Source organism: Uloborus diversus, chromosome 6 (genome assembly GCF_026930045.1).
Source record: "Uloborus diversus isolate 005 chromosome 6, Udiv.v.3.1, whole genome shotgun sequence".
Taxonomy (NCBI): Eukaryota; Metazoa; Arthropoda; class Arachnida; order Araneae; family Uloboridae; genus Uloborus; species Uloborus diversus.
The window spans coordinates 14,749,402-14,776,020 of NC_072736.1; the positions used below are offsets into that span (position 1 = coordinate 14,749,402).

Sequence of the window (26,619 nt, forward strand, 5' to 3'; positions counted from 1 at the left end):
AATGAGTAAATAGGCTTTTTAAAACACCCGATCGAAAAAAAAAGGGAAGTGCACAACTGGAACGTACGCACATCCCATATGCGAAAATTTAGCCTTCTGCAGCTCACCATTTTTGAGTTATGACTTATGAGAGATACATACGTACATCCAGCCGCAAGAAACAACGCAATAATTAACTTGTTTGGTACTTGAATGCAGTATTTAAAACTCTTTCAGGGGTGATTAAAATAGAAATTCATACTGAAATTTAAGTAAACAATTTTATATGAAAACAATAACTCCCTTTACTTTGCATTAAAAAGTAAAACAACAAAGGTCCTTTTTTTTTCAAAAACATCGGCCAATTCCATCGGCTTTTTGATGTTTTTTAAGGCCGATGGGCCGATGTTTCCTGCAAGTTAGCATCGGCCGCCGATGCCGATGCCGATGGATAAATTGTTAAACCATCGGCGCCGATGCATCGCGGCCAGGCCGATGCATCGGTCGAGTCCTAACATTTAGCAGAAAGCAAACCTTACAGGAGTAGTGAGGGGAATTGAGAAATTCCTTGCACCCAATTTTAAAAGTTTAGTTGCTAAATCTGAAACATATGTTATTGCAAAGAGGAAAAAAGAGTTACTTGCATCCAGTGAGTCTATGATATCATCATAATTGTGATAACATTTAGTGAAAAAATGCTGTTCAGAAGCAGAACATGCAAAAATATAAGTATTTATTTCAACATTATTCTTACAGACACTTTAATTGTTTATCAGCTTTCTTTTTTTCTTTATATGGGGTTACTTTTCAGTCTTCCTGCAGATAATCAAAAGAAAGTCCCTGTACAATTTGATGGGCTCAGTTTCAGACAAGTTGCAGGCTTTAGCAATAGCTTTCAACCTAGAAAAGGAGAAAATATATGGATTTTAAGAATGATAGGTTTAGTTAAGGTAAAATTAGCTTATTAAACATTTTTTGTATCACATCTTTTTTTCAAAAAACAAAAAAAATCTTTGTGTTTCATAAGTACACCGCTAGTTCAGTTATTTCATGCGAGAACTGCAGTTTCGTGCTTTTTAGCACTCATCAGTCCGGAATTGAAAGTAACTGAGCTGGAGGCGGAAAACCTCTTAAGAGAGCCGAATAAACTGGTAGCTAATGTAGAATTAGCACACCAGACGAGTGAACGCAGCAATGATGCGGTTCAAACTCAAAGATTGAAGGCAAAGCTAGGTATTTTGCAGTAAGTTACCACCTTAAGGCAGAAATACATAAAATACACCGCCAGCTCAGTTATTCCATCCAAGGACTGCAGTTTCATGCTTTTTAGCACTCATCAGCACGACTGAAAAATACCTAGCAGTACCTCATCATTACTGCAAAATACTTGAGTTAGTCGGGCCCTGATCGTAGCCTAATCCGACAATTATTCAGAGGAGTATTATTAATCTGACCGCTAGAAAAATATCTTGTTGATCATACCTACTACATTTCAGGGTTGGCTTTCTGCCGGCAGAAACTAGTTTTTGCCGTGCCAGTGGCAGAAACTGGTTAAAACCGGCAGAAACTGGCAAAAACTTAAAATCGTCTTAAAAAACTCAAGTAATTAGTAAATGATATTTGTTTGAATAAACTAAAGAATTAAACATCATTTCATCATTAAAAAAAATAAAATCCAATGCTAGTGCCCTTGATTTAGTTCAGAAAGTGAACTTTTCAATTGCAGAGGCTCGTAGTATTTGGATTAATTTAACAAAGGATAAAAAATCATACTGGGGTACTTAGGAAAGAGGAGTGACATACAGAATTGAACGGGCATTACTGATTGTAATTTGCTCACTGTGCTTCCTCTAAATTGTTTGTGATTGAAATTATGTCACGTGCTTTAAGAAGAAAGTGCCAGAGTTTCATGAACATTGCTTGCTCCTTGATGCATTGTCTGCTAGCTCTTCTATTTCCAGAATATTCTAAAGTTTCTCATTTGTGCATATTAAATTGAGAACCTGTTTAGATTTTTGAAACCACTTTTCCGAAGAGGCAGTTGCAGGGTCCCAACAATGTAACATTTGATTTTGAATTGTGATAATTTTGTAATAAAATTACAGTGCTTTGGTTAACAATTTATTATTTTTTTCCATGTATTTTCTGTTGTATATCAAGAATTATTTTTTCATTTTGTGAGTTTTTGCCAGTTTCTGCCATGCCGGTTTTAACCGGTTTCTACCAGCGGTTTTAACCACCTCGGCAGAAACTTGCCAACCCTGCTACATTCCCTACGCCTATTCCATTTTATCAGCTATTTCTCCTCGTAGTCAAACTCAAAACAGGACCCGCGTTGATTTGTTATCAGTTGTGATCGATTACTGTGCATACGCACGCTCCAAACTTAACAAGACAATTTTTATTACTTCGGCTTGTAGAAATCGGCAACTTATATTTTTCTTTCGTGATTCTTGCATTTTTTTACTTCAAAATTAAAAAAAATGCAAGAATAAGAAAAATCAACCACGCTCAAGAATGTCAAGACAATTTTTTTTTTTTTTTGCAACTCTTTTGCAAAACCTCTTGCATTCTTTTGTTACGCTCAAATCGTCAAATTTTCTAAGTATACACGTTTCAGCTAGTAACTAACCCACCTAATCTTAATCTGATGCGCTTCAATATTTCTGATGATTAATGTTTTTTTAAACTTATCTGATGAGCTGTTGTAGACGCACTGCCCTACATAAACGGCTAACATTCCTTGGAGGTGCTCGACAGGGTGCAAAGTACCCCCCCCCCCCCCTTGATGCGCTAGTGTTAATTCCAAAAAACCTATTGTGCTCCCCCAAACTATAAATATTGTGGCAAACTTGCAAAAGATGAGAGGGGACAAAATGAAGATTCGAAATTGCATAGCATTGCAGGGCTCGTGCATGCCGTGGAAGCCATTCAACGGGAGTTTGAAAGCACATAAGTTTTCCTCTTTAAACTAAATGCTTAAAAACAGTTTAGTTTAAAAGATTGAGATTGACTACAAAGAATCAAAATCATCGGAAAAGGAAATCGCAGTCGCTTTTTCAATAGCTACCAGCTTTCTGTTAACATGAGTGATAGGTATTTGTTTTAAAAAATGTACATGAAAACAATTACTTGAAATAATCTAATGCAGGAGACTCACAAACATGCCCAGTGCCAGAGGTCATGGGAATGTTAGAGCGGTCAAAGATGGTCTAAAACAGCGTTTTTGGGGCTTCAATTTCGAAATGTATATGATGTGCCCAAATATTACATTCCACCTCCCCCCTCCCTCAAAACCAAAAACTGGATTCGACTTAGATCACAAGATGGATTTTGTGATAAGCTGAAGTGGACTCGTTTAGTTCTAGATTGATTCCCCGCCAATAATGAATTTTAATACTTACAACAGTGAACAATCTTCATCACCAACACCATTCACTAATCTTTTTGATACATTTTTTTTCTTTGGGTCATTTATTGCCAAACAAGTTTTGTAAAGCTTTTGAACCATTGTTCATTTGACATTTAAAAAAAAAAAATATTCTTAATTTTGATGCAATATTGAAATTTTTCATTGAACCATAAAAATCGAAAAGTAAGTGTAGACCTTTCAGACAGCAGTCAACAAGGAAACCTTCACCACTGAATTTGTAGTTTCTGATGAAAAAGTGGTTCAAAATTTTCTTGGTTGGCTTTGAATTACTAAAATAAATTAATTTATTTTACAAATACAAATGTGATTACCAGCAACAGGCTCTGAGCCCAGCTAGGCTGGTCCTAGTCAATTAATTAGTCCCCAATGAAGATCAATGGATCTCTTAAAGCTATCCACCCAGGGCCTGATTAACGCACGGTCCGTGGACCTGGGCACCACAAATTTAGGGGCACCGAAATAGCCTAGCCTCACTTACTTCCTTTTTTTCTTTTTTAAGGCTCATTTTACTTTTTCTCAACTTTAAAGAAGAGGAGGCTCAAATTTTTTAAAAAATCAGCTCAAAACCTCATAAAGTTAAAAACATTTCGCACAAAGAAGTCGTTGTCCCTTAGCTCTGGAATTTCAAAATAATTACTCGGATGACCTAGATGAACATTTTCCAGAAGAATTAACACACTTTCAAATTTTTGCAAAAGGTAACCCTTCGCCTGGAAAATGTTTCAAAAGGATAAGATCATAAACATTACACATACATTTCTGAATGTGGATTCAACCCTACAGCTTCTTCTTACCTTGCCTATCAGCAGCTGTTCCAGTGAACGTTCCTTTTCATTTTTGAAAAGAATAAAAAATCATTTGAGAAGCTGCGTTTCTCAGGATAATTTACAGGCATTTTCCTTATTGACCATTGAAAATTCTGTGACATCAAACATAGATTTCAATTATTTGATCGACACATTTGCCTCTGTTATAAAGCGAGAAAGAAGCTTTTTTAAAGCTTGATTTCAGAATTAGTAAGATTTTTTTTTTTTTTTTTTTTGCAGTTTTAAATTGTTTTTTAACTCTTTTTCGCCTTAAGAGGCTATTTTAACTGTGATTAGTTTGGTGACTATCAAGTGTTTGGTATTCAAATCCCAGATTTCCTTTCAAATGTAGTAATGTTCCTTTAAAATGTAGTTTCTAGTATATTTGGTTTCTAGTATGAAACATTGACTTTAAAATTGCGCGGATTTTCTCATGTGGGGGGGGGGGGGCACCAACATCTACTCAGGACCTGGGCACCAGTTTGGCTTGATCGGGCCCTGTATCCAGCCACTTACTCCTTACGCCACCTCTTCCGGTAAACAGTTCCAATTGCCCAAGACCCTACTAAAGTAATAATTTTTTCTCACTTTCAGGTTAGCCTGAGATTTGAATAGCTTAAAACAATGACACCTCGTCTTGCTTTCCGTGCAAAAAGTTAACCCATTTACATCTTTCAATTTGATAAATTTAAACTACTGAATCATGTCCCCTCTTTGCTCCAGGCTATATATATTAAGCCTTTTAAGTCTGATATCATAATCTAAATCTGAAAGTCACCTTACTAGTACTTTTAATAGACTTTGAGCACGAACTCCAGAACTGCTTTTGACAGAGGCAAAAAGTATAACCTGAAAAAAACTTACTTTCTTTCAAAAGTTGCAACATACTCTTTGGCTTTTTCTGGTTGCTCTCTGAGGAAGTTTTGAAAGCCTGACCATGATTGGATGTAGCCGACTACGTCATCAAGGTGGCCATCATATATATCTCTCACGTCGGGTACTCTAAAAAGAACATTTGGCTTTTGATTATCTGTTGATAAACTGCACAACATTTCAGATTTGTACAGGACAATATGTAGCAACAGTCCCGTAGTTGGGGAAAACATCAGTCGGAATGTATCGTTTTATTAGGTAGATGTCATGGTTAAAAAATTTTTACGACCAAAAAAGTCAGCTTAAATTATTTACGTCAGCTTTAATTCGAAGAGCTGATATTTATTTATTCTTTAAAGATGGTTTGAAACCAATTTAAAGTAATTTCCTGAGCATTATCCACGATAGCGTCAAATCCAAAAACCCTAAAATCCATTATTGAATCCTGCTGTAAATGGGGGTTCAATACTTTGAAGTAGAGGCGGGAAAAAGCATAGAATTTCTATGGCATCAAATTTCAGGAGATTTTAACCCAATTTAAGGCGTATGCGCAAACCAAAGATCTTATGCAAAAGCTATAAAATATTTTTTTAGGTTCAAACTATGCTATATACTGACAGTTTATAGATGTTGCGAAATGAAAAAAAAAAAAAACTAATTTTATTATTTTCTGAAATTTTCAATTTTTAACATTTTTTCAAACTTTTAGCCTCATGCACGAACTGAAGATGTCAACTTAAGATTTTTTTTTTCATTTTCAGCCAAGTGAGGGTACCAAACTATCGTTTTTGAGAGATAACGGGAGTCCAAAATATAAAAAAAAATCGATTTTTACTTTCTTTTACAACGAGCTGATGTGTGCATCACATGACTTCTTTTTACTCCAATTTAATGTCATTTTCTCATTATTGGCAATTTTAATGTGATTCAATTGTTAACTCTCTAAATATCACCAACAATGGCTAAATTGAAACCAGATTTTTTAAAAAAACCCGCCAAATTTGTCGCCAAGTTGGCGACAAAACTTGGCGACCAAAAGACTACCGATATATTGCCAAGTGTCCACTAAATTATCACACCACTTGAGTTTGAAGCGAAATTAGCAAGGAATTTCCCCCAAAAAGGTGCAAAAGACCCCTTTAAAAACACCCGAATGCAACCAAAAGGGAGGTGCACAACTAGACCCCACTAGGAGTCTACGTACCAAATTTCAACTTTCTAGGACATACCGTTCTTGAGTTATGTAAGATACATACATACAGACATCACGCAAAAAACTCGTAATTAATTTGAGGATCGTCCAAATGGATATTTCTGGTGTCTGTACGTTCTTAGGCATATATCCACATGTAATAGGGTTGAAAAAAAAAAAAAAAAAAAAACTCAACATTCATTCGGGGGCGAGCAAAATGGAACTTAAGGTCAATTTTTGGGTCAAAATTTTTTCGTGAATACCAATACTTCCTTTACTATGTAAAAGAAAGTATTGTATTCGCAAAAAAATTTTCACTTAAAATTTACCTTAATTTCCATTTTGAATGAATGTTGAGGTTTTTTTTTTCGACCCGATCACACGTGCATATATATAGTATGTACCCCAGAACGTATAGACGCCCGAAATGTCAATTTTGACGAATCACGAGTTAATTACAACGAGTTTTCTAGTGACGTCTGTGTATACATATGTATGTGTATATGTACATCGCATAACTCAAGAATTGAATGTCCTAGAAAGTTGAAATTTCCTGGTGGGATCTAGTTGTGCACCTCCCCTTTTGGATGCATTCGGGTGTTTCTAAAGGGGTCATTTGCACCTTTTTGGGGAGGAATCATTGTCAATTTCGATGCAAACTCAAGTGGTGTTATAATTTGGCGGACACTTGGCAATATATCGCCAGTTTTATATCGCCAGTTTTTTGGTCGCCAACTTGGCAACAAATTAGGCGATTTTTTTTTCTTTAAATCTGGTTTCAATTTGGCCACTATTGATGATATTAAAAGAGTTAACTATTCAATCACATTAAAATAATTGTCAATAATGAGGAAATAACATTAAATTGGTGTAGAAAGGAAGTCATGTGATCCACACATGAGCTCGTTTCGAACCACCCTAGTGTAAACCCCTCGTGTACATTTGACGAGTAAGTTCCACCATGCACGTGTTCTGCCTAAGCAATGGAAGACGAGCGTGTTTTGTCAGTCAAACAGAAACACAATGAATCATCAAAAAAGTAAATCCATTCGTAACGCAGGAATTTTCTTTACTAATAATAAAGCTGAAAGTCTCTCTGTCCGGAGGATGTCTGTAGGATGTCTGTGACGCGCATAGCGCCTAAACCGTTCGGCCGATTTTCATGAAATTTGGCACAAAGTTAGTTTGTAGCATGGGGGTGTGCACCTCGAAGCGATTTTTCGAAAATTCGATTTTGTTCTTTTTATATTCTAATTTTAAGAAACTTTTTCCGAGCAAATTATCACAACGTGGAATAGTAAATTACGAAATCATCATAACGTGGAACCGTTATGAGCCATGGGCGAGCCATTTAACATAACCAATCGGCGAGAAATTCATCCTCCATTATTTGTTAATATACAGGCGAACCAATGACCTTTTAATTTTCTACTACGGGCAAAGCCGTGCGGGTGCCACTAGTTTAAAATAAATCTGTTCCCAAGACACCAAAGGTTTAAACCAACGATCTTCTAAAACGTCCAAGTGCAGTGAAGATAAGTTGTTTATCCTGCATTCGCACTGTGCTGGCCGAGAAACATGTTTTACAGAATTTATTCATTTCTATTAAGATGATGGAATAAGATAGAGGAACGCGGGTCAAAGTGAAATGGTGAAATATTTACTCTGCTTTTAGCGCCACCCATCTAGTAATATTTTAACTGTGTAGTAATACATGTAATTTATCTTAATCAAGAAAAAATTGCCTCTACAAATCTAAGAATATGATAATACAAGCAATTTTCAAAAATTGGTACTCGTATTATAATATTTTGTTGTAAGTGAAAAATTATTTTTGTTATTATTAAACGATGAAGTTCTTGTAAGTAACATTTTATATATTAATTAAGACCTACTAATATTCGGTGCAGTTGTTTAATTTTAATTTAAAGTTTCTTTGTTTGTTAATTTTAAGCAGATTTGTACTTTAAATGCTTTGCACAGTTAGTCAAATGCATGCAGGGCAAATTGAAATAGTTCATTTCTTTCATTAATTCAGTATTTTGTCGAATCACTTACGTATTCATTTAATTACTCCCGTGCTAAAAATTTAACGGAAGTCCGTTGAATAAAAAAAATGACGCCCCCTCTCCCTCTAATATGAAACGATCATTTTTCTTGGTATAAAATGCGTACACACCTTTTCAAAGAAAAAAAAACCTATTAAAGTTTCTTTGGAATTTAAAACTTTTCGTCAAATCATTAAATTAGATTTACAGTTGCTTTAAAACTCTATTCAGCGAGTGAAGCGGTTTTTACTGCAATTTAAAATATTTCGCCAAATAAACAAAAAAAAAGACATCAAATAATATCTTTCAAATGTAAAAATAGTTCCTCAACTCTATTGTTTATCGCCAAACTCGCCCAGCAACCACACTGTCATAATCCATCCGTCTAACGAAAAAAAAAAAAAAAAAAAACATCTAGTGGAACATTTAAAAATCATCGTCAGAAAAAAAGAAGAAAATGTCGTACATTTCACTTGGATAGAAACAAATCAAAAGTTTCTTTTCTTCCAAAACAAATCGCCAAAACAATGAACTACATTTACGGTTGCTTTAAAGCAATAATCCTAGACTGAACTGCTCAGCGCCTAACGCGCCAAGCCACCACGCTACCGGAACCCAGCCCTTTTGCAAGTGAAGCGGATGTTTTTTCTTTGGCAAAGAAAAATGTAAACTATATTACTCATTATGCCTCATTCATTATGCGTTGGTGGCTTTGTGGTAGAAACTTCACTTCAAATGCCGGTAAACGTGGGTTCGATAACCTCGGATGCTCTGAGTGGTGTATTTCCTTTCTTTACGCTGAATTTCACTCATATTCTTACGCATTCACTATTTTATTAACTGATTTATTTTTTCCCATTTATTAACTTATTTATTTATTTATTCTTATTTTGCTTCATTTCCTTTTCATTTATTAATTCATTCTTTTATTTACTCATTTACATGTTAAAAAATGTCTTTAATGATCGAACAAAAAAATTTTATTTTTCACCACCTTTTTTCGGAGGTACAAATTTACTGCCCAAAACGAAAAATAATGTTTCAATGCAAGTTCTATTATAAAATATTTTTTTCTTTATGTTCCTACCATAACTTTCAGAACAAGTTTCCAACTTGTTCAGTTTGGAAAAAGTAAGTAATCTTAACTATTTCACTTTGCCCCACATTCCCCTACTCATCTGGAAATCTTTACTAATAATAAAGCAGAAAGTCTCTCTGTCCGGAGGATGTCTGGATGTCTGTAGGATGTCCGTAGGATGTCTGTGACGAGCATAGCGCCTAAACCGTTCGGCCGATTTTCATGAAATTTGGCACAAAGTTAGTATGTAGCATGGGGGTGTGCACCTCGAAGCGATTTTTCGAAAATTCGATGTAGTTCTTTTTTTATTCCAATTTTAAGAAAAAAAACTATCATAAATTACGAAATTATCATAACGTGGGACCGTAACATGGGCACAAGCCAATTGGCGAGATACGAAATTATCATAACGTGGAACTGTAACGTCGGTACAAGCCAATTGGCGAGAAAATTCACCGTATATTATTTGTAAATATACAAGCGAACCAAAAGACCTTTAATTTTTCTATTACGGGCGAAGCCGTGCGGGTGCCACTAGTAAGAAATAAAGAAATAACGCAGTGCAAAAAAAATATAAGAAAATATTACAACGTTAAATCTAAAATTTGTAGAGAACATCAAGCACGAGTTTCGGGGTTAGTAGGAACCCCTTTTTCAATACATAAGAGGATGCCTATGGATGTCTTTTCATCCTCAAGCTCACCTCTCGTCAAGGAAACATTGAGTAACTCAACTAATCGGAATCGTAAATCGTTTGCGTTGTAAGCAGTGATGCAAAATTTTCGAAAAGTTTGTGGCAGTAAAAAAAAAAAAAACGACTTTTTTTTCCAGGAAAAAAAATGGAATTTTTTTCACAAATTAAAATGCAGTTGACTAGTTATATATTCTTTACAAACATAAAAATGTTGAAGATTTTAGTACTTAAATATATATATATATATATATATATATATATATATATATATATATATATATATATATATATATATATATATATATATATATATATAAATTTCTTTAATTTAAATATTTTAATGTTTTTATTAAAATGTTTAATTTTTTTATCAAAATACTTGACTATTTTTAATAAAATATTTTAATTTTTTATCTCAAAATACTTTACTATTTTTATTAAAATACTTTAATATTTTTATTAAATATTTTTATTACCATCGGTGATTCTTTCTCTTGCTTCTTCTCATCATTTATCTCGTAGCGTCGGCCGACCTGTTACACTGTTATGGTGAAATGAGTTCATCAGTTTGATGGTACTTTCGTGATGCTAATTGAGTATTTTATCACCAAGTCAAAAAAAAAAAAAAAAAAAAAAAAATTGAATTTTGACATCTTGAATTCAAATTATGTTTTTCGCAATCACGAGTGTGTGTATGTAGGCGTGTGTGTTTGTGTGTGGGGGTATGTGTTTGTGTGTACGGGTTATGTGTATATGTGTGTATGAATGTGTGTGGGGGGGGGTATGTGTGTGGGGGGAGGTATGTGTATGTGTCTGTGTGCATGCATGAATGTGTGAGTAGTTGTGTACGTGTGTATGTGTGGGTGTCTGTATGTATGCACGTGTGTAAGTATGTGTGTATGTGTTTGTGTATGTGTGTGTGCGTGTGTGTGTAGTTGTGTATGTATGCGCGTGTGTTTAGGACATGGATGCAACCTGGAGACGGCTTTCGCTATAGGAACAGCATCGTGAGGAGCCGGTCGACGGCGATGGTGCGGAGGGTGGCGGTGGGAAAAATCAAAGGAACGCCAAAAACAGTCAAGTGAGAACAATAAGCAATCGTGATTGCTCAAAAAAAAGAAACTTTGGGTTCTGAGGCCGCATTATATATCATTCATAAGAATAATTCGTGCTGATAAAAATTCTCAACTCGTATCTTAATTCACCGAGGATAGTTGGCTCTCTGTTTAACGACGCTCTATTTAACGACTTTCTCTATTTAACAACGGCTTTTCACGGTCCCAGATGGTCCACTATAGTGTTAAAAGCATTCTATTTAAGGATCGCTTTCAACTTAAGGACGATTTTTTGTGGTCCCTTGAAAATCGTTGAACAGAGAGCCAACTGTATTTAAAAACGGCATAGAAAAGATATATTTTACTCACCGGTGTACCTCCTCAAAAGGAAAGTTGACATCCTTGTATCTGTTGAATGCTATTTTAGCTTGTACAGCATGATACTTTAAAGTCATCGAAGAATGCTGCAAGAGAAGTTGAAAAACTTTGAGAGACCGTATCGAATATTCAATTAAAAGTTAAGGAATGTGTAACTAAACGACGGATTGACGATGAGGAGTAACTAACTAATGACGGTAATCGCAGTTTTAAAGGACACAATGGCGATAAGGAGCTTAATCTGGCAACCTTCTGCAGTAATTTCTGGGTTAGCCAATGATCGGTATTTTGTCACTATGGTCGTGTGGACACAGTCCCAAAGCAACGGGAAGAATTTGCTAACACGTAACGTTTTTTCATATGATAGGAACTCTGAAATTGCTAGAGACATGCTCAATTTGCCGAATGGAACTATAAATTTTGCCGAATAGAACTCAAAATTTCGCCGAATGATCCCCCGCATCTTCTATGGCTGTAAAGACGCATGCATAAATAGCATATAATGAACTACTACGTATATTAAAGAGTTGAAATGCGAGAGTATCTACCTGTGTATGTATGTTTGCATGTATGTAACTGAAACTTCACGCGAACGCCAGAGAACTGACGGTCGAACCAGGTACCGATAGATTCGTAATTTTTCGGTCTTCATGATTGAGCTGACTGCATTATTCAAAGACTTTAATTCACAGAGATATCAATTAACGTCTTTTTTCTCCCTCCGAAATTTTGGATTCTGTTGCTGGCAAATAGCCAAATCGGAAATGACTCGCAAACGGAAAGGTCACGTGGGGAAAATAAATGTTTCGAGTGGCTTAAGTAGAGTGCGTTTTTTGATACGATTTTGTTTTCTCTTCTTTTCCTTTAAAGGAATGAAATTAACGTCCCAACTACGCTAAGGCTGTCGCCGAAACAGCTAGTCTACTACATTAAAGCCTGACTGCCTGACTTTTCAAATGAGAAACGGCAATACAGTCGACGCTCGTTATAACGACCCCGTCGTCTAAACGAAATCGGTCGCCATAACGGGAGGTCATTGTAACGTATTGCATGTTATTTAGTCATTTTTTTAAATGCAGGAACAGTTTTTCAAAGCTATGCTTCGTCTCAAAAGAGAATCAAGAAACTAACAAAATAAAATAGTTACATTAAAAAAACTTAAAAAGAGAAGAAAACTAGAAAATTATTTTATGTTGAAATACTATCCAAAAATTACACACGTTTAATGGCAAAATACATTGAAAATCAGTTATTTTAAGAAATTAAATGGATATTATAGTTTTATTATTTTTAATTTGAGATTTTTTTCCAACTATATCTTCTCCTCTTACACAGATATTATAGAAGCTTTCTGCTTTCTCGAATTTTTCCAAAAAAAAATATAATTCGCAATGTCTACTCTTTGTGCGCGGTTTTCACCATTTATTTTTCTTTCATCCTAGACCAACTTGTAATTAATTTCAATTAAAATATTTAAAATTTAAAGACATAAAATGCTTAATTATTAGTTTTCGAATAGTTAGCCCTCATGATAACGAAAAAAAAAACAAGAAAAGAAACTTAATTGTGGACGTTATATTGGAATGAACGGTTCATTTTGGACGCTGTAGTGGACGTTATAATAACATTGCAACCATGGAATGGGCAGGGAACGGGACTTCTTGCATTGGTTGCTATAACGGAAGGGTCGGAGTAATCAGAAGTCGTTCTGAAGAGCTTTGACTGCTGAATGTATGTAAGCATGAATATAAGTATGTAAGCATGTATGTAAGTAAAATGATAGCAATTTGCGGCTCGAACAAGGTATCGAAAAATTTCGGGCATCGTGTTTGGCAAAGTTGCATAATTGTAAGACTTTAATTAGCGGAGATATGAATTAAAAATGACGATTCTGAATCTTGTTTTCTCCCTTTCTCCACGAGGTTGCGGCACTTTCGTCGCTGTTCTATCTCAAAGTTAAATACAGCTGGCTGAGTCTGGTTCGAGTGAGTTAAGTAAGTGGCGCGTATCTTGATGCGCTTTTTCCTCTTTTTTATAGAAAGAATGCAACTTACGCGTTAGAAAGTTAAATTCAAATTGTTTCGCTAAACTTAAGCAGCAAGTACGGGTTGAAGCCTAAGTAGTACACAGTACTACTAGTACTGCAGATGACCAACTCCAGTGTCAACCAACTCGTCGCAGACGGCAAAAAGGGGACGAAGCCCTTAAAGTACACCACCGAAGGAGGAGTGAACTAACACATCGTAAGCGGCGAGGTCGAGGGGGGCCGCCGATAATCTAGCCGCCCTTGCGGCTAGTAAGCGCATTAAAAAAATGATGAGCACTTCACACATTTTCAGCAAATCGTCTATCAGCAAAGCTTAACGAATCCTATTTCGAGTTTCAACTCGCATCTCAGAGGAACAACCGCAATTCGATTGGTGGGCACGTCTGTTTGGAGAATAGCTGTTGTCATTGATATATTAGGAACAAACTGCGCTTGATGTTTCCTGCTGCCGCCGGTGTCAATGGAGTTGATGTTTTTCGTGCTTCATCCAGAACTTCGAAGTACAAATTAACAAATCTTGGAAATCGCGTTAAAAAAAATTATTGACCGAAATTTTAAACTAAGTTGTTAGAAACCTAATCAGAGAAGCATTGTGAAGGCTACGCAGATCCTGAACACAACATTACTACGCAGTCATCTTAGGTTAACTCCAACTATCACAAATTCGTAACCTTGAAAAATTCAGTCCGGGAACTAAAACGATTCCACTACATTTTTTTAAGCGATGATTTGATCGCTAACTGACAAACGACTATCTTTTGCAGAAAAACTTGGCTAAACGAGACAAAATCCTTAAGAATCCCTTGGAGAAAGTTTCTCTCCCGTTCAAGCTTATGTCCAAATGGGGTCGTTTCCAAAATTTTAAAAGTATTTTTTTCTGAAAGAGCATGCTTAAAAACATAGAATCTGACCATTTTTTAAGTAATTTCTTTAAGTCTAATATTTTTAAAAAAATTACTTAAATCGGTGCTCTTGCGTCGTTTAACGCTTCTGCCGATGACATCACAAATGATGAAATGCCATTCAGTACTGTCCTTCACGGCCCAAAATATTTAATTCGCATCTTTATTCACGTGTACTGGCAACGATATGTTAGGTAGCAAGCGTAGAGTGCAATTTTAATTCGATGCATGATTATCATAAAGTGGAAACGTAGTAGAAAGATGCGCCAAAGTGCATCATTTGTGATGTCATAAAGACCACGCCTTGTTTGAAAAATCGGACATTTTAAACAATTTAAAAAAAAAAAAAACTTAGGAAAATGAAAGTATTTTCTGGGTCCATGTTTTTTTTTTTTTTTTGCTTATTCTATCAATCTCAGTGACTAAAAGTACTACTTTTGACTGAAGGAAACAACCCCATTGTGAAGTAAAGGTACTGGTGGTGCCATCTTTTGATGATTAATTCAATTATCAACTTTAAGTGTTAGGAAAAATGATGGTCACATACTTGGCGCTCCTTAAGAAATGGCAATCATTTGCGTGTCGACAAGCACGAAAGCCTCTAAACGTTAAAAAAAAAAAAAGGAAAAATGACACGCAACAACGAAATTTGGCTATTGAAAAGATAATTTTTTTTCTCGGAATACGAGATAAGTTTAAAAGCATTACACTTTCATAGAGCTCATCTATTTTGGCAGCTTGTTCGGGATCGTCGACGAGGGGTTTAATGGCGTAGTAGATGTAGACGGCGAAGACGCCATTGTTGCATAAGACGCGACGACACTCCGGGAAGAAGGCGTCAATGTTGAACCAATGGAGGGCTGATCCGGCAGTCACGAGTTGCGCAGACCCATCGGGAAAGTCCAGCTTTTCAGAGGGTTCAAAGCTAGCAATAAAATAAGCCAATTTAAATGTACGAAAGGGGATCATAATTAAAGTTATAATTCCAAAACACTAGTTTTAAAACTAGAACTTGGCAGAGAATGACTCGATATTTCACCAGAACCAGGGCCGGATCCAGAAGTGTGGAGGCCCCGTGGCAACGAAGGAGTGGAGTCCCCTAATCAGAGTTCGAAAAGATCATATTTTCGAAAATATCCGATACTTTGATATATATCCGAATATTTTGATATATATGTATATATCCGATATTTTCGATCAGCACTTGAATAGTAAATACATCCCCTGACCTGTAAAAGTTAGGATATTTAGAAAAAATTTTATTGTGGGGGGGGGGAGGCCTTTGATGTGGAGGCCCCGGGGCAGTAGCCCCACCTGCCCTCCCTTAAATCCGGCCCTGACCAGAACAATCGTGAAACTTCGGTACTTTGCTTCGTGAAGGAAAAAAAAAAGTTCCGAAATGAACTCTTGTTTTTCTCTTATCATTATAAACACGTAATCTTGTTTTTAAAGAACACATTTTTCTTTAACCTTTGGAATCTAGTATTTTTCTGACTAACAACATTCCCGTCCTTTAACGAATCCCTTTAGGCCTTCCCCTGACTGCGCCATCAATATTGGCATCACAGTTTTAAACCAGATCTTAATCTATTCAATACTTGGCAAATATGACACTTACCAGGCACGAGACTTACGGGGGGTACAGATGAAATATATAAGCATACTAGCTGCGTCGCCCGGCTTTGCACGGTCCACCTCGAAAATAAAAGTTATGTCAAGTGACGCGAGTTCAACACTCAGGCTTGAACCAAAAAAAAAAAAAAAAGGCAGTGAAATTTTGTGACAGATTGCGGAAAACCCCCATAAAGTAAACATTTTAAATCCCCTGATTACAGGAAAAGCCTCAAAACAAAAACAAGAATTTTACCTGAGCATATTCGAGAAAAAAAAATGGCAACAGATCTTTCATCTCAATGATTTTCTTCACGCTCACATACATTTTAATAAAAGCGTTGTTGCGGAAAGTTGAGATGAAGCACTGAATAATAATTTGAATGGAGGAAAGCCTTCGAAAAATAGGGATTTGATTTTGAAATCTAAGAGTCATAATTAATAATTTTTAATTGATATCTCCGCTAATTATTATCGGAGGATTATGTTAAACTAGTGGCACCCGCACGGCTTCGCCCGTAATAGAAAAATTAAAGGTCTTTTGGTTCGCTTGTATATTTACAAATAATGTATGGTGAATTTTCTCGCCAATTGGCTTGTACCGACGTTACAGTTCCACGTTATGATAATTTCGTATCTCGCCAATTGGCTTGTGCCCATGTTATGATTCCACGTTATGATAATTTCGTAATTTATGATAGTTTTTTTTCTTAAAATTTGAATAAAAAAAGAACCACATCGAATTTTCGAAAAATCGCTTCGAGGTGCACACCCCCATGCTACATACTAACTTTGTGCCAAATTTCATGAAAATCGACCGAACGGTTTAGGCGCTATGCGCGTCACAGACATCCTACAGACATCCAGACATCCTCCGGACAGAGAGACTTTCAGCTTTATTATTAGTAAAGATAGCCAAACATGAAGACGGGAAGATGACGAATCCATCGATACTTGGTTCGATGGTCAGTTCACTGTCGTTCGGGAGAAGAAGCTTGGATAGATAGATACTCAGATTTTATATGTATAAGATCAGCCAGTGAGAAGCAAAGGGATGTAAATCGACATTTTCAAGTTTTGAGTAAAATGCGTTTAAAGTTCCGGTCCTAGGTAGGCCCTTTCATTGAAAAGTCTTTTTAAATCACGTTGTATGGCAGCTCCTACGACGGCTACTAGTACTATGTCTTGCCTCAAAACAGAGGAGTGGGTCACCTTAGTCACTTACCATTCGTATTGGTTATCTCCAAATATTTAATTTTGGCTCTTACATTCAATTATATATTCTTACATTCAATTAATTTTGGCCCTTTTCTTTTCATGGCCTTCTTTATCTTTACTAATAATAAAGCTGAAAGTCTCTCTGTCCGGAGGATGTCTGGATGTCTGTGACGCGCATAGCGCCTAAACCATTCGGCCGATTTTCATGAAATTTGGCACAAAGTTAGTATGTAGTATGGGGGTGTGCACCTCGAAGCGATTTTTCGAAAATTCGATGTGGTTCTTTTTTTATTCCAATTTTAAGAAAAAAACTATCATAAATTACGAAATCATCATAACGTGTAACCGTAACATGGGCACAAGCCAATTGGCGAGATACGAAATTATCATAACGTGGAACTGTAACGTCGGTACAAGCCAATTGGCGAGAAAATTAACCATACATTATTTGTAAATATACAGGCGAACCAAAAGACCTTTAATTTTTCTATTACGGGCGAAGCCGTGCGGGTGCCACTAGTATATAATATGAGAGTGGATGAAATAAAAACGAAACAGTAGTCATAATTTTGTGAATCTGAATACCAAAACTGTGAGTAAAGGTAGAGCGGGAAGTGAACGAAGGATAACCCAATTGAAGAATGGACTCGTCCCCCGAAAGCGGATCACGTGGTATGAGCAGAAAATCGACAGCGTCCATGTCGTATGATTATGTGGCATCTTTATCTTTACTAATAATAAAGCTGAAATTCTCTCTGTCCGGAGGATGTCTGGATTTCTAGATCTCTGTGACGCGCCTTGCGCCTAGACCGTTCGGCCGATTTTCATGAAATTTGGCACAAAGTTAGTTTGTAGCACGGGGGTGTGCACCTCGAAGCGATTTTTCGAAAATTCGATGTGGTTCTTTTTCTATTCCAATTTTAAGAACAAAACTATCATAAGATGGACGAGTAAATTACGAAATTATCATAACGTGGAACCGTAACATGGGCGCAAGCCAATTGGCGAGAAAATTAACCATACATTATTTGTAAATATACAGGCGAACCAAAAGACCTTTTAATTTTTCTATTACGGGCAAAGCCGTGCGAGTACCACTAGTGCAAAATATTCCTCGAGTACTCATTTGACTTGGGAGTACTCGTAAGAAAATTAAATTCCTAGTGCAGTTTCGCATTAAAGAGAGCCCAGGTGTCTCCACCTAATGGGAAAATTGGGCGTCGAAGGGTGTAGTGATTAGACGTGAGAGAATGGGTGCTATGTCGGGGAATCGCACTAGGTCTGCAAAAGGTTGTGCCCCTAGCGCATCTCCATTAGAAAAACAAATGATTTATGAGAAGGACTTGCACAAGTATTTCTGCAATGAATGGGAATCGTTGAATGATGATTCTTGACCTATTCATCCGTTGCGACTCGCCATTAGCGACGTTTTTCCGAATGAAATGGACCTAGAGGAGCCTTAGATTATACGGGTTAACCCAATGAGGTCTTAAGGCGAAAACCTGGCGCAGACTGATTGTATGGAATTTTCAAACATCCAGATGAGACGAATCTATCTGAATGAGGGGGAAAAGTAAAAACTTGATGCGCGTATTCCGCTCATTTGAATTAGACTCTGCTTCTGCAAAAGCCGACATCGCTAAAAAATAATATATTTGTCCATTTCCGGCTGTAAAACGGATGTTTATCTTTCCATACAATCCGCGTGGTCAGACAGTAGACACCACTGCTGGCCGACCGCTAGCTCATACTAGAGCCGCTATATAGACAGGCCGACGCATGAGCTCAAGTTTAGCCATTTTGGATCGGATTTTTTCATTGTTGCACTGTTAGGGTTACCACAGTAAAGTTTCGGATTTCGCCAAATTTGTCGAAAATAATACTTTATTTATTAAACGATTCACGTGCCGCTAATAATCGCTCGCAGTGAACAATCACCAAACGCGATTACTCGCCAGAAAAGACAACCACTCAAACACGCGCTCCGATCCAAAAAGGCTCATCTTAAGATGATGCGTCGGCTCGTATATATAGGGGCCTTAGCTCATACAGCGTAGTTGTTCGCGCTTGCCGAGGATGATTCTATTGGTTAAATAAAAAATAAATTAGCTTGGTTAAATAAAACATCAACCAAATTACGACCACTGTTTCGCTAACATTTGACTCGTTCTTATACAAAATTAGGGGGTGCCCCGAACTGAAATTTTTGGGAACGTGGAAATTCTCAATTTGCTGAATGATGATAATTTTGTCGAAAAGAACTCCACATTTTGTTGAATCATCTTGTTGCCGAATCGTCAGACAAAATTTTTCAAATAAGGAAGATTTTGGAAGGTCACGGTGACCTCCCATCAAGGTACAATATGCGCTTGACTAAATACATCATGCCGAATCGTCAGACAAAATTTTCCAAATAAGGAAGTTTTTGGAAGGTCACGGTGACCTCCCATCAAGGTACAATATGCGCTTGACTAAATACATCATGCCGAATCGTCAGACAAAATTTTCCAAATAAGGAAGATTTTGGAAGGTCACGGTGACCTCCCATCAAGGTACAAAATGCGCTTGACTAAATACATCAAGCATGATACTTACGAGTAAGTAACGTTCGGCCTTGCACGGGTTTCATTAGCTGCTTTGATTTGGCTCTCTGCGATGTCCGACCCATGGACTTTCTTGAAGAATGGAGCCAATATAACTGTGCCTTGCCCAGAGCCGCAGCCAACATCGATTGCGAGGTCCATCGGTCCGTCATACTGAGGGAAAGAAATTTGACACGTACACGTTAACACATAAAATGTCTTTATAATGTCGTCTCAGAGCAACAGCAAGATATGTAATCCCAGGAATAACAGTAAGATACCCTACCGTTGCTTTGAGGTGACGATATTTGCATCAGTAGCCGCGTTTATATGAGACTTTTGTACCTCGCATTTCCCCGCTCCAACTCCGAAGGGAAAAAAAAAAAAATTAAAAATTAATTTGAATTGAGACATCTGCAATTCAAATTATGTTTTTCGCAATCACGAGTGTGTGTGTGTGTGTATGTAGGCATGTGTGTTTATGTGTGTGGGAGGGGGAATGTGTTTGTGTGTAGGGGGTATGTGTATATGTGTGTAGGCATGTGTGTCTGTGTCTAGGTATGAGTGTGTGGGTAGTTGTGTGTGTGAGTGTTTGTGTGTGGTTGCGAATGTGTATGTGTGTGTAGACATATGTGTTTGTGTCTGTGTGCAGGCATGAGTGTGTGAGTAGTTGTGTGTAGGTGTGTGTGTATGTGTAGGTGTCTATGTATGCGTGTGTGTGTATGTATGTGTTTGAGTGTGTGTATGTGTTTGAGTATGTGTTTGTGTGTGCAGGTGTATGTATTTGTGTGTGCGTGCGCACGCGCGCGCGTGTGTGTGTGTGTGTAGGTGTGTGTATTTATGCGTGTGTGTGTGTGTAGGACATGGATGCAACCTGGAGACTGTTTTCGCTAGAGGAGCAGCATCGTGAGGAGCCGGTCGACGGTGATGCTGCAGAGGGTGCTGGTAAGAAAATAAAATCACAGGAACATCTAAACAGTCAAATAAAAGCAAAAAGCAATCATGATTGCTCAAAAAAAAAAAAAAAGGTCGGAAACTTCACAGTTCAGATGTGAAGAGACGGAGAGAAATTGTTCGGTTGAATCCGAGAAAGCTGTTTTACCCAACATCCTTAGCGGCTATACTGAACAAGTTAGCGAACTCGTTTCGCGTAATGCATTCCGGGCAGAAACCTCGCTTTTACTCCAGTAGATAGCAGGAAGAAGAAAGAGCCCCATTTACACGGAAATAACCGGATAATGGTTAAAAGCAGTTTTTTTTTCGAGGTAGAAAAGTCCATGTAAACGCGGCTGAAGCATGAAAATGCCCGACGACTTAAGCTCAAATGAAACACTGAGGTTTGTAAAACGTGATGGACAAATAAAATCACTTTTATCTCCTTTACCTTTTTATTAAACGTACTTACAGGAGAAAAAGAAACTCAAGCCCTCGGAGTTTAAGCTTTCCACCATTGTTAAGTGGATCCTAATTGGGAATCAATCTCAGAAAAAAAAACTACATACTTATTTCCTATTACCTTTCGCAAAACTCCAATCGCGTATTCTGAATCGAAGCGTGCTCATTTAGAATGGGGTCGTTTCCCAAAATTTTAAAAGTATTTTTTTTTTTTTTTTTTTTTTGAAGGACTTAAAAGCATAGGATCTGACCATTTTTTAAATAATTGATTTAAGTTTAATATCTTAAAAAAATTACTTAAATCGGTGAGTTTTCATTGTTTACACTTCTCGTGTGTTTACTCTATGTCCTGTGACATCACAAATGATGAAATGCCATTCAATATTGCCATTCACAGTGCAAAATATTTAATTTGCATCTTGACTCACTTGTATTGGCAACGATAGGGTTGATAGCAAGCGTAGAGCGCAAATTTAATTCGCTGCTTGATTATCATAACGTGGAAACGTAGTAGAAAGATGCGCCAAATTGCATCATTTGGGACGTCATCAAGACCACGCCTTGTTTGAAAAATCGGACATTTCAAAAAATTAATTTAAAAAAAAAATGTGGGAAAATAAAATTGTTTTCTGGCTCCATGTTATTATTATTATTTTTTATTTTTTGCTCATTCTATCCATTTCAATGACTAAAAGTAGTACTTTTGACTGAAGGAAACAACCCCATTAAATTTTCATGTAGTAATCGTTCGTCCGAAAGATTTTCAATTTGCGATGAAAACAAATTTTCAAAAAGTTTGCTTGGAGTAGTCATGATTCTTGAATGAATTTAGCTTAATTCGGAGCTTGCTCCTTGATTCATTTTTTTTTCCTAATCTTTTTTACATGTTGTGCTTGTTACTGTTGAGCTTTTGCTATGTTAAAATATTTAAAAAGAAAGATTTCGTGAATAATTTACAATGAAGAATTTGACGCATATATTTTTAGAAATCAGTACTTAGCATTTTACAATGATGACCAGAAAGTCATTAAATATTTTATGACTCGTTATTACGCTAATAAGTGCGCCGCAATTCACAGGAGAAACCTCCCTGTAAATGTCTTCTTTCCTCGGCAGCTCTCTTGTTGCAGTACAGCCCCTTTCCAGGGAAACTAGCTATCGTTCTTCTGCTAAGGGGCCATTCATAAATTACGCAAGGATAATTTTGGCAATTTTGAACCTCTCCCACCCCCATGTAAATGTAAGTAGGATTTTCACCCATTGCCTTTTTTTGTTAAAATTCCATTTCGTTTTTCAAAGTAAAAAATTACGAATCTTACACCACTGGAAACGTTATTAAAAAATTTTTAAAAACATTTTTGTGTAATGAAATATTTACTAAAACGTTGTAATCTAGACCGAATGTTGTTTCGACATTTTTTGTATGATGCAATATTAATTAAAAGTAAAACATGCCACAAGTGCGGCTCTTTTATTATATTTTACACTATTCATTACCATTATTTGTAAAACAAATAAAAAAAACAGATGAGCCTAATACGTTTTTTTTCATTCCAGACGCAAATGAAATATAATCCCTGCCAAACCACTTGACCGCGAGATTTCTAATATAAAACATCGACTTGGAAAACCTTACGTGAGAATGGGTTTGAAACCCCCCTTCCCAAAGTAAGGATGTATAGAGATTCCCCCTCCCTCCTCGGGATCCTTACGCAATTAATAAGTGGCTCCTAAGCACTGGCCAATATGCATCCTGGTGCACATATTATAAATTGATAGCAATATTTAAGATTTGCCTTTTAATTCATAACGGAACTGATAGCCGTTTTTAATTTATTCATGGAGTCGTAATGTTTTTTACACTTTATATATATACTAGTATAGCACGGCTTTGCCCGTAATTGAAAATTAAAAGGTCATTCGGTTCGCCTGTATATTTACAAATACAATAGTAAAAGAGAAAAAACATTTGGAAGGGGGCTTAATGTGTCGCATTAAAGTATTATTGAAAATGAAGAAAAGTTAAAAATAAATTAAATGATTAAATAGATACTAAAAAAAAGAAAAATAGAAGTAAGGCTTTTAGAATTAGCGATTGTCTGTCTGTGGTTATGTCTGTCCTCCACCCCCCAATAAATTCTGAGGAAATAGGGAAAAAATTAAGGCATATATAGACCTGAATCAGGGGCGGCAAATAGGGGGGTCAAGAGGGGGCGGTCGCACCCCCAAATTTTTTGAGCAGAATGATAGAAAATGGGTGAATTCAATTTATGTAAGTCGGAAATCAATGTTCATTAAAGGAAATCTCGCTGGTTCTCAGCAACTATTTGATGAAACTCGACACATTCCCAGACTAGAGGAGGTGTTTTTCGTTATTTGGATGATGACTCAGAAATTTATGAAGTATTTTCGGCTTTTTCAGAACATAAAAAACTGATAGAGAATCATGGTTAATTTTAACTAAAGAAGACATTGCCTCATATAGGTTAAATATTTCACACTTGTGTGCCCAGTGTAACGATGGTATGCTCAATATGAGAGGCTCGCGAAAAGTGGTGTGGCAGCATGGTTTTCACAAGAAAATTCCAGGATATTTTACATTCACTTTTACGCTCATTTTTTAAGTGTATATTTATTTAATGAGTGTTCATCGCTTTCTTTTGCTAGAAACAAGTTTCAGCTGCTCAATACATTATAACAATTTCATAGAAACTTCTTAAAAATGCATGTGGTTATTGAATAAAAAAAAGACATATCAACCAAGTACCTTTTATGGGGCTCTATTAATTATGTAATCGCGGAGTGATACGAGATAATCTTTAAGAGTTAAAACGATGAAAACACTTCTCTATAACTTCAACAGTGATTTGTTGACTGGAAGAATTATTGCAAAACGATTCTTTCAATGGTGAAAAAGCTCATGCCTTTTAGCATGTATGACTTCGTTTGAATTTTTATCCAATTTGTTTTCATCGGAAAAAGGTTTTTGAAAAATGCTTTACTCTATTAAAATCTATATCTTCAATCCGCTACTCGACTATTCAAACCACATTTCAATTTACAATTGATCTGTGCACCATACTACCACAATTCAATCTACAATTGAAGCTGAAAATAGATTTTTATAGATGTATATTTCAATCAATCGTGAAATTTTTCAAAAAACATTCTTCCTCCGAGCCAATTTCAAAGAGGCGCAAAAAAAAAAAAAAAAAAAAAAAAAAAAAAAAAAAAAGTAATACAAATCCACATGATGATGTGAAGTCAAACATTGATTTTTGAATATTTTGTATGAAAAGTAATAGATTCAGTTTCGAATGAAATTAACACAAGATTTGATGATAATTATTTTTCTGTATGGTTGGCTGGGGTTATGGTTATTTGGATTGGATTTTGAAAACGAAAAATAAAATGTTTCAACTGTAAATAAAATTTTTAGCATGAGGCAAGAAAAATTACAAGCAATTTACTGACAGACTAGTTTTCACATCCAGAGACTACAGTTTCGTCCTTGTTATGGACTCATAAGTCTGGAATAGTGAATAACAGAGCTGGAGGCAGACGATATCTCATTGAAGCTGAAAGCGCCGACATGACTAGATTATTCAATGATGAAAAGTTTAAGCCCCTCACAGTTTTTGAAGTAGCCTGGGTGATTTTGAAGAGCAAAATATAAAAAGTGTTTTCATACATAACTTTGTGTTACTTCAATTATTTTTTAACTCTTAGAATCAGCTCCGCTAGTAGAGAAAGATTTTTTTTTATTTCTCAGAAGGTTAGAGAAATATTTTCGAAGCACAAAGGCGAAAAAAAAAAAAAACTTTTTATTTTGCTGAACTGGCAAAACAGCACGACATTGGGCACTGATAGATTAGTAACACGATTCCCTGCTCTTCCGATTTCCAAAAATCATGCATTATAACTTTTCCAAAAGGTCTAAAAACTTTAGTAGCGAGATGTTTTGTATGATAACTTTTTAGTCAATGAATCAAAATTTTAATTGTTTCTAAACACTAATTTTATTCATACTAAACCGATTTTATGACAACTTCTTGTTAGCTAATGTGTGTTTGGTTTCGCTTTGGGGTTATACATATTTAAGAAACTCGACCCCCCAAATGAAATGGTGAAATGCCGCCCCTGACCTGAATGAAAAGGTGAATGTGCTTCAAACTTTTTTTTGAAAGAACGTATAAAGCTTAATGTATTCAAAAAAGATTTTTTTAAATTATTTTTTTTTAATTTTTTTTTTATTATTATTTTTAATTTTGATTATTTTAAAAGTTTCTCGGAACAAATCAAAGCATTTTTACATTTGCATCGACGGTATAAGTTCAATTTTCTTCACCCAAAAAACCTAAAAATATTGACGAAAAATTATTTTATCACGCAGAAAAATGGAGAAAATTGCATCAGTGTTAAATATATTTTTTTTTCTGTTTTTTTGTTTCCAGAAATAGAAAAAGTTGTTAATAAAAATGATGAAGTTATTTCTCAAGTTGCAGGTTGATTTATTGAATCAAAGTAAAGTGAATTAAAAATGCAAAGGATTTTATTATATTTATAAATGATATATATATATATATATAAGTGGCGTAATGTTTTTTACACTTATTACGAATTGCTTGTTATCCTCACTTGGCCAAAGTTGATGTTGCTCATATTTTTCTGCTTTCCTTGGTGACGGTTATTTTTAATATTTGTTTAGAGAGTGAAACGTTCATCGTCAAAAACGTCTGTGGTTTGATTTCATTCATTTTTTTCCAAAGGGCTTAACTGAAGCAGTTTTTACATTAAAAACATGCTTTTTGTGTAAAATTACGTTTTTTTCAGGAAAAAACACCTATGTAGATAAACTGAAACAGCAAAGCATAATCTAAATACAAAATTTCCAGATTACTAATTGCCATCATTTAAGATTGATATTCAATAAATATGCATAACGTTAGACGCCTTAAGAAAGTATGATAAGGACCTTAGAAAGTATGATAAGGATACTGGGAGATATCGGCCATACAATTTTTTTTTTTGATACCGCATCCTAATTACCATTTCTTTTTCTACGAATGTGCCTCGTAGAACCTATTCTAGAAAATCATCAGTCATAATTGGACGGGTGCAAATTTTATTGCCATTTATATTTTATTCCATTTGTAGAAACAAGAAACTCAACGAGAAAGGTCTCATCACAATTGAAGGGTTTACAGCAACAAAGAATTAACTCCATTTTTTGGTCGTTTGGTTCAACAAGGAGTTGTCTCCGGTTGATAGTTCTCAAGTTCCTTTGTTCAACAAGGAGTTATCTCCGGTTGATAGTTCTCAAGTTCC

The 26,619-nt window shown here is 35.9% G+C and overlaps 1 protein-coding gene across 1 annotated transcript in view; it reads right to left on the reverse strand.

Annotated features, from left to right (window-relative positions):
* Nucleotides 1–691: 691 nt before the first annotated feature.
* The window catches only part of LOC129225243 (putative methyltransferase DDB_G0268948), a 38,488-nt gene continuing 12,560 nt past the window's right edge, over nt 692–26,619 (reverse strand). Inside the window, exons 3-7 of the mRNA XM_054859818.1 lie at nt 19,910–20,070; nt 15,194–15,410; nt 11,528–11,622; nt 5,083–5,220; nt 692–879 (exon numbers count right to left, since the gene is read on the reverse strand). Coding sequence (XP_054715793.1) covers nt 780–879; nt 5,083–5,220; nt 11,528–11,622; nt 15,194–15,410; nt 19,910–20,070 — 711 coding nt within the window. The 3' untranslated portion in view covers nt 692–779. The remainder of the gene's footprint in view (nt 880–5,082; nt 5,221–11,527; nt 11,623–15,193; nt 15,411–19,909; nt 20,071–26,619) is intronic.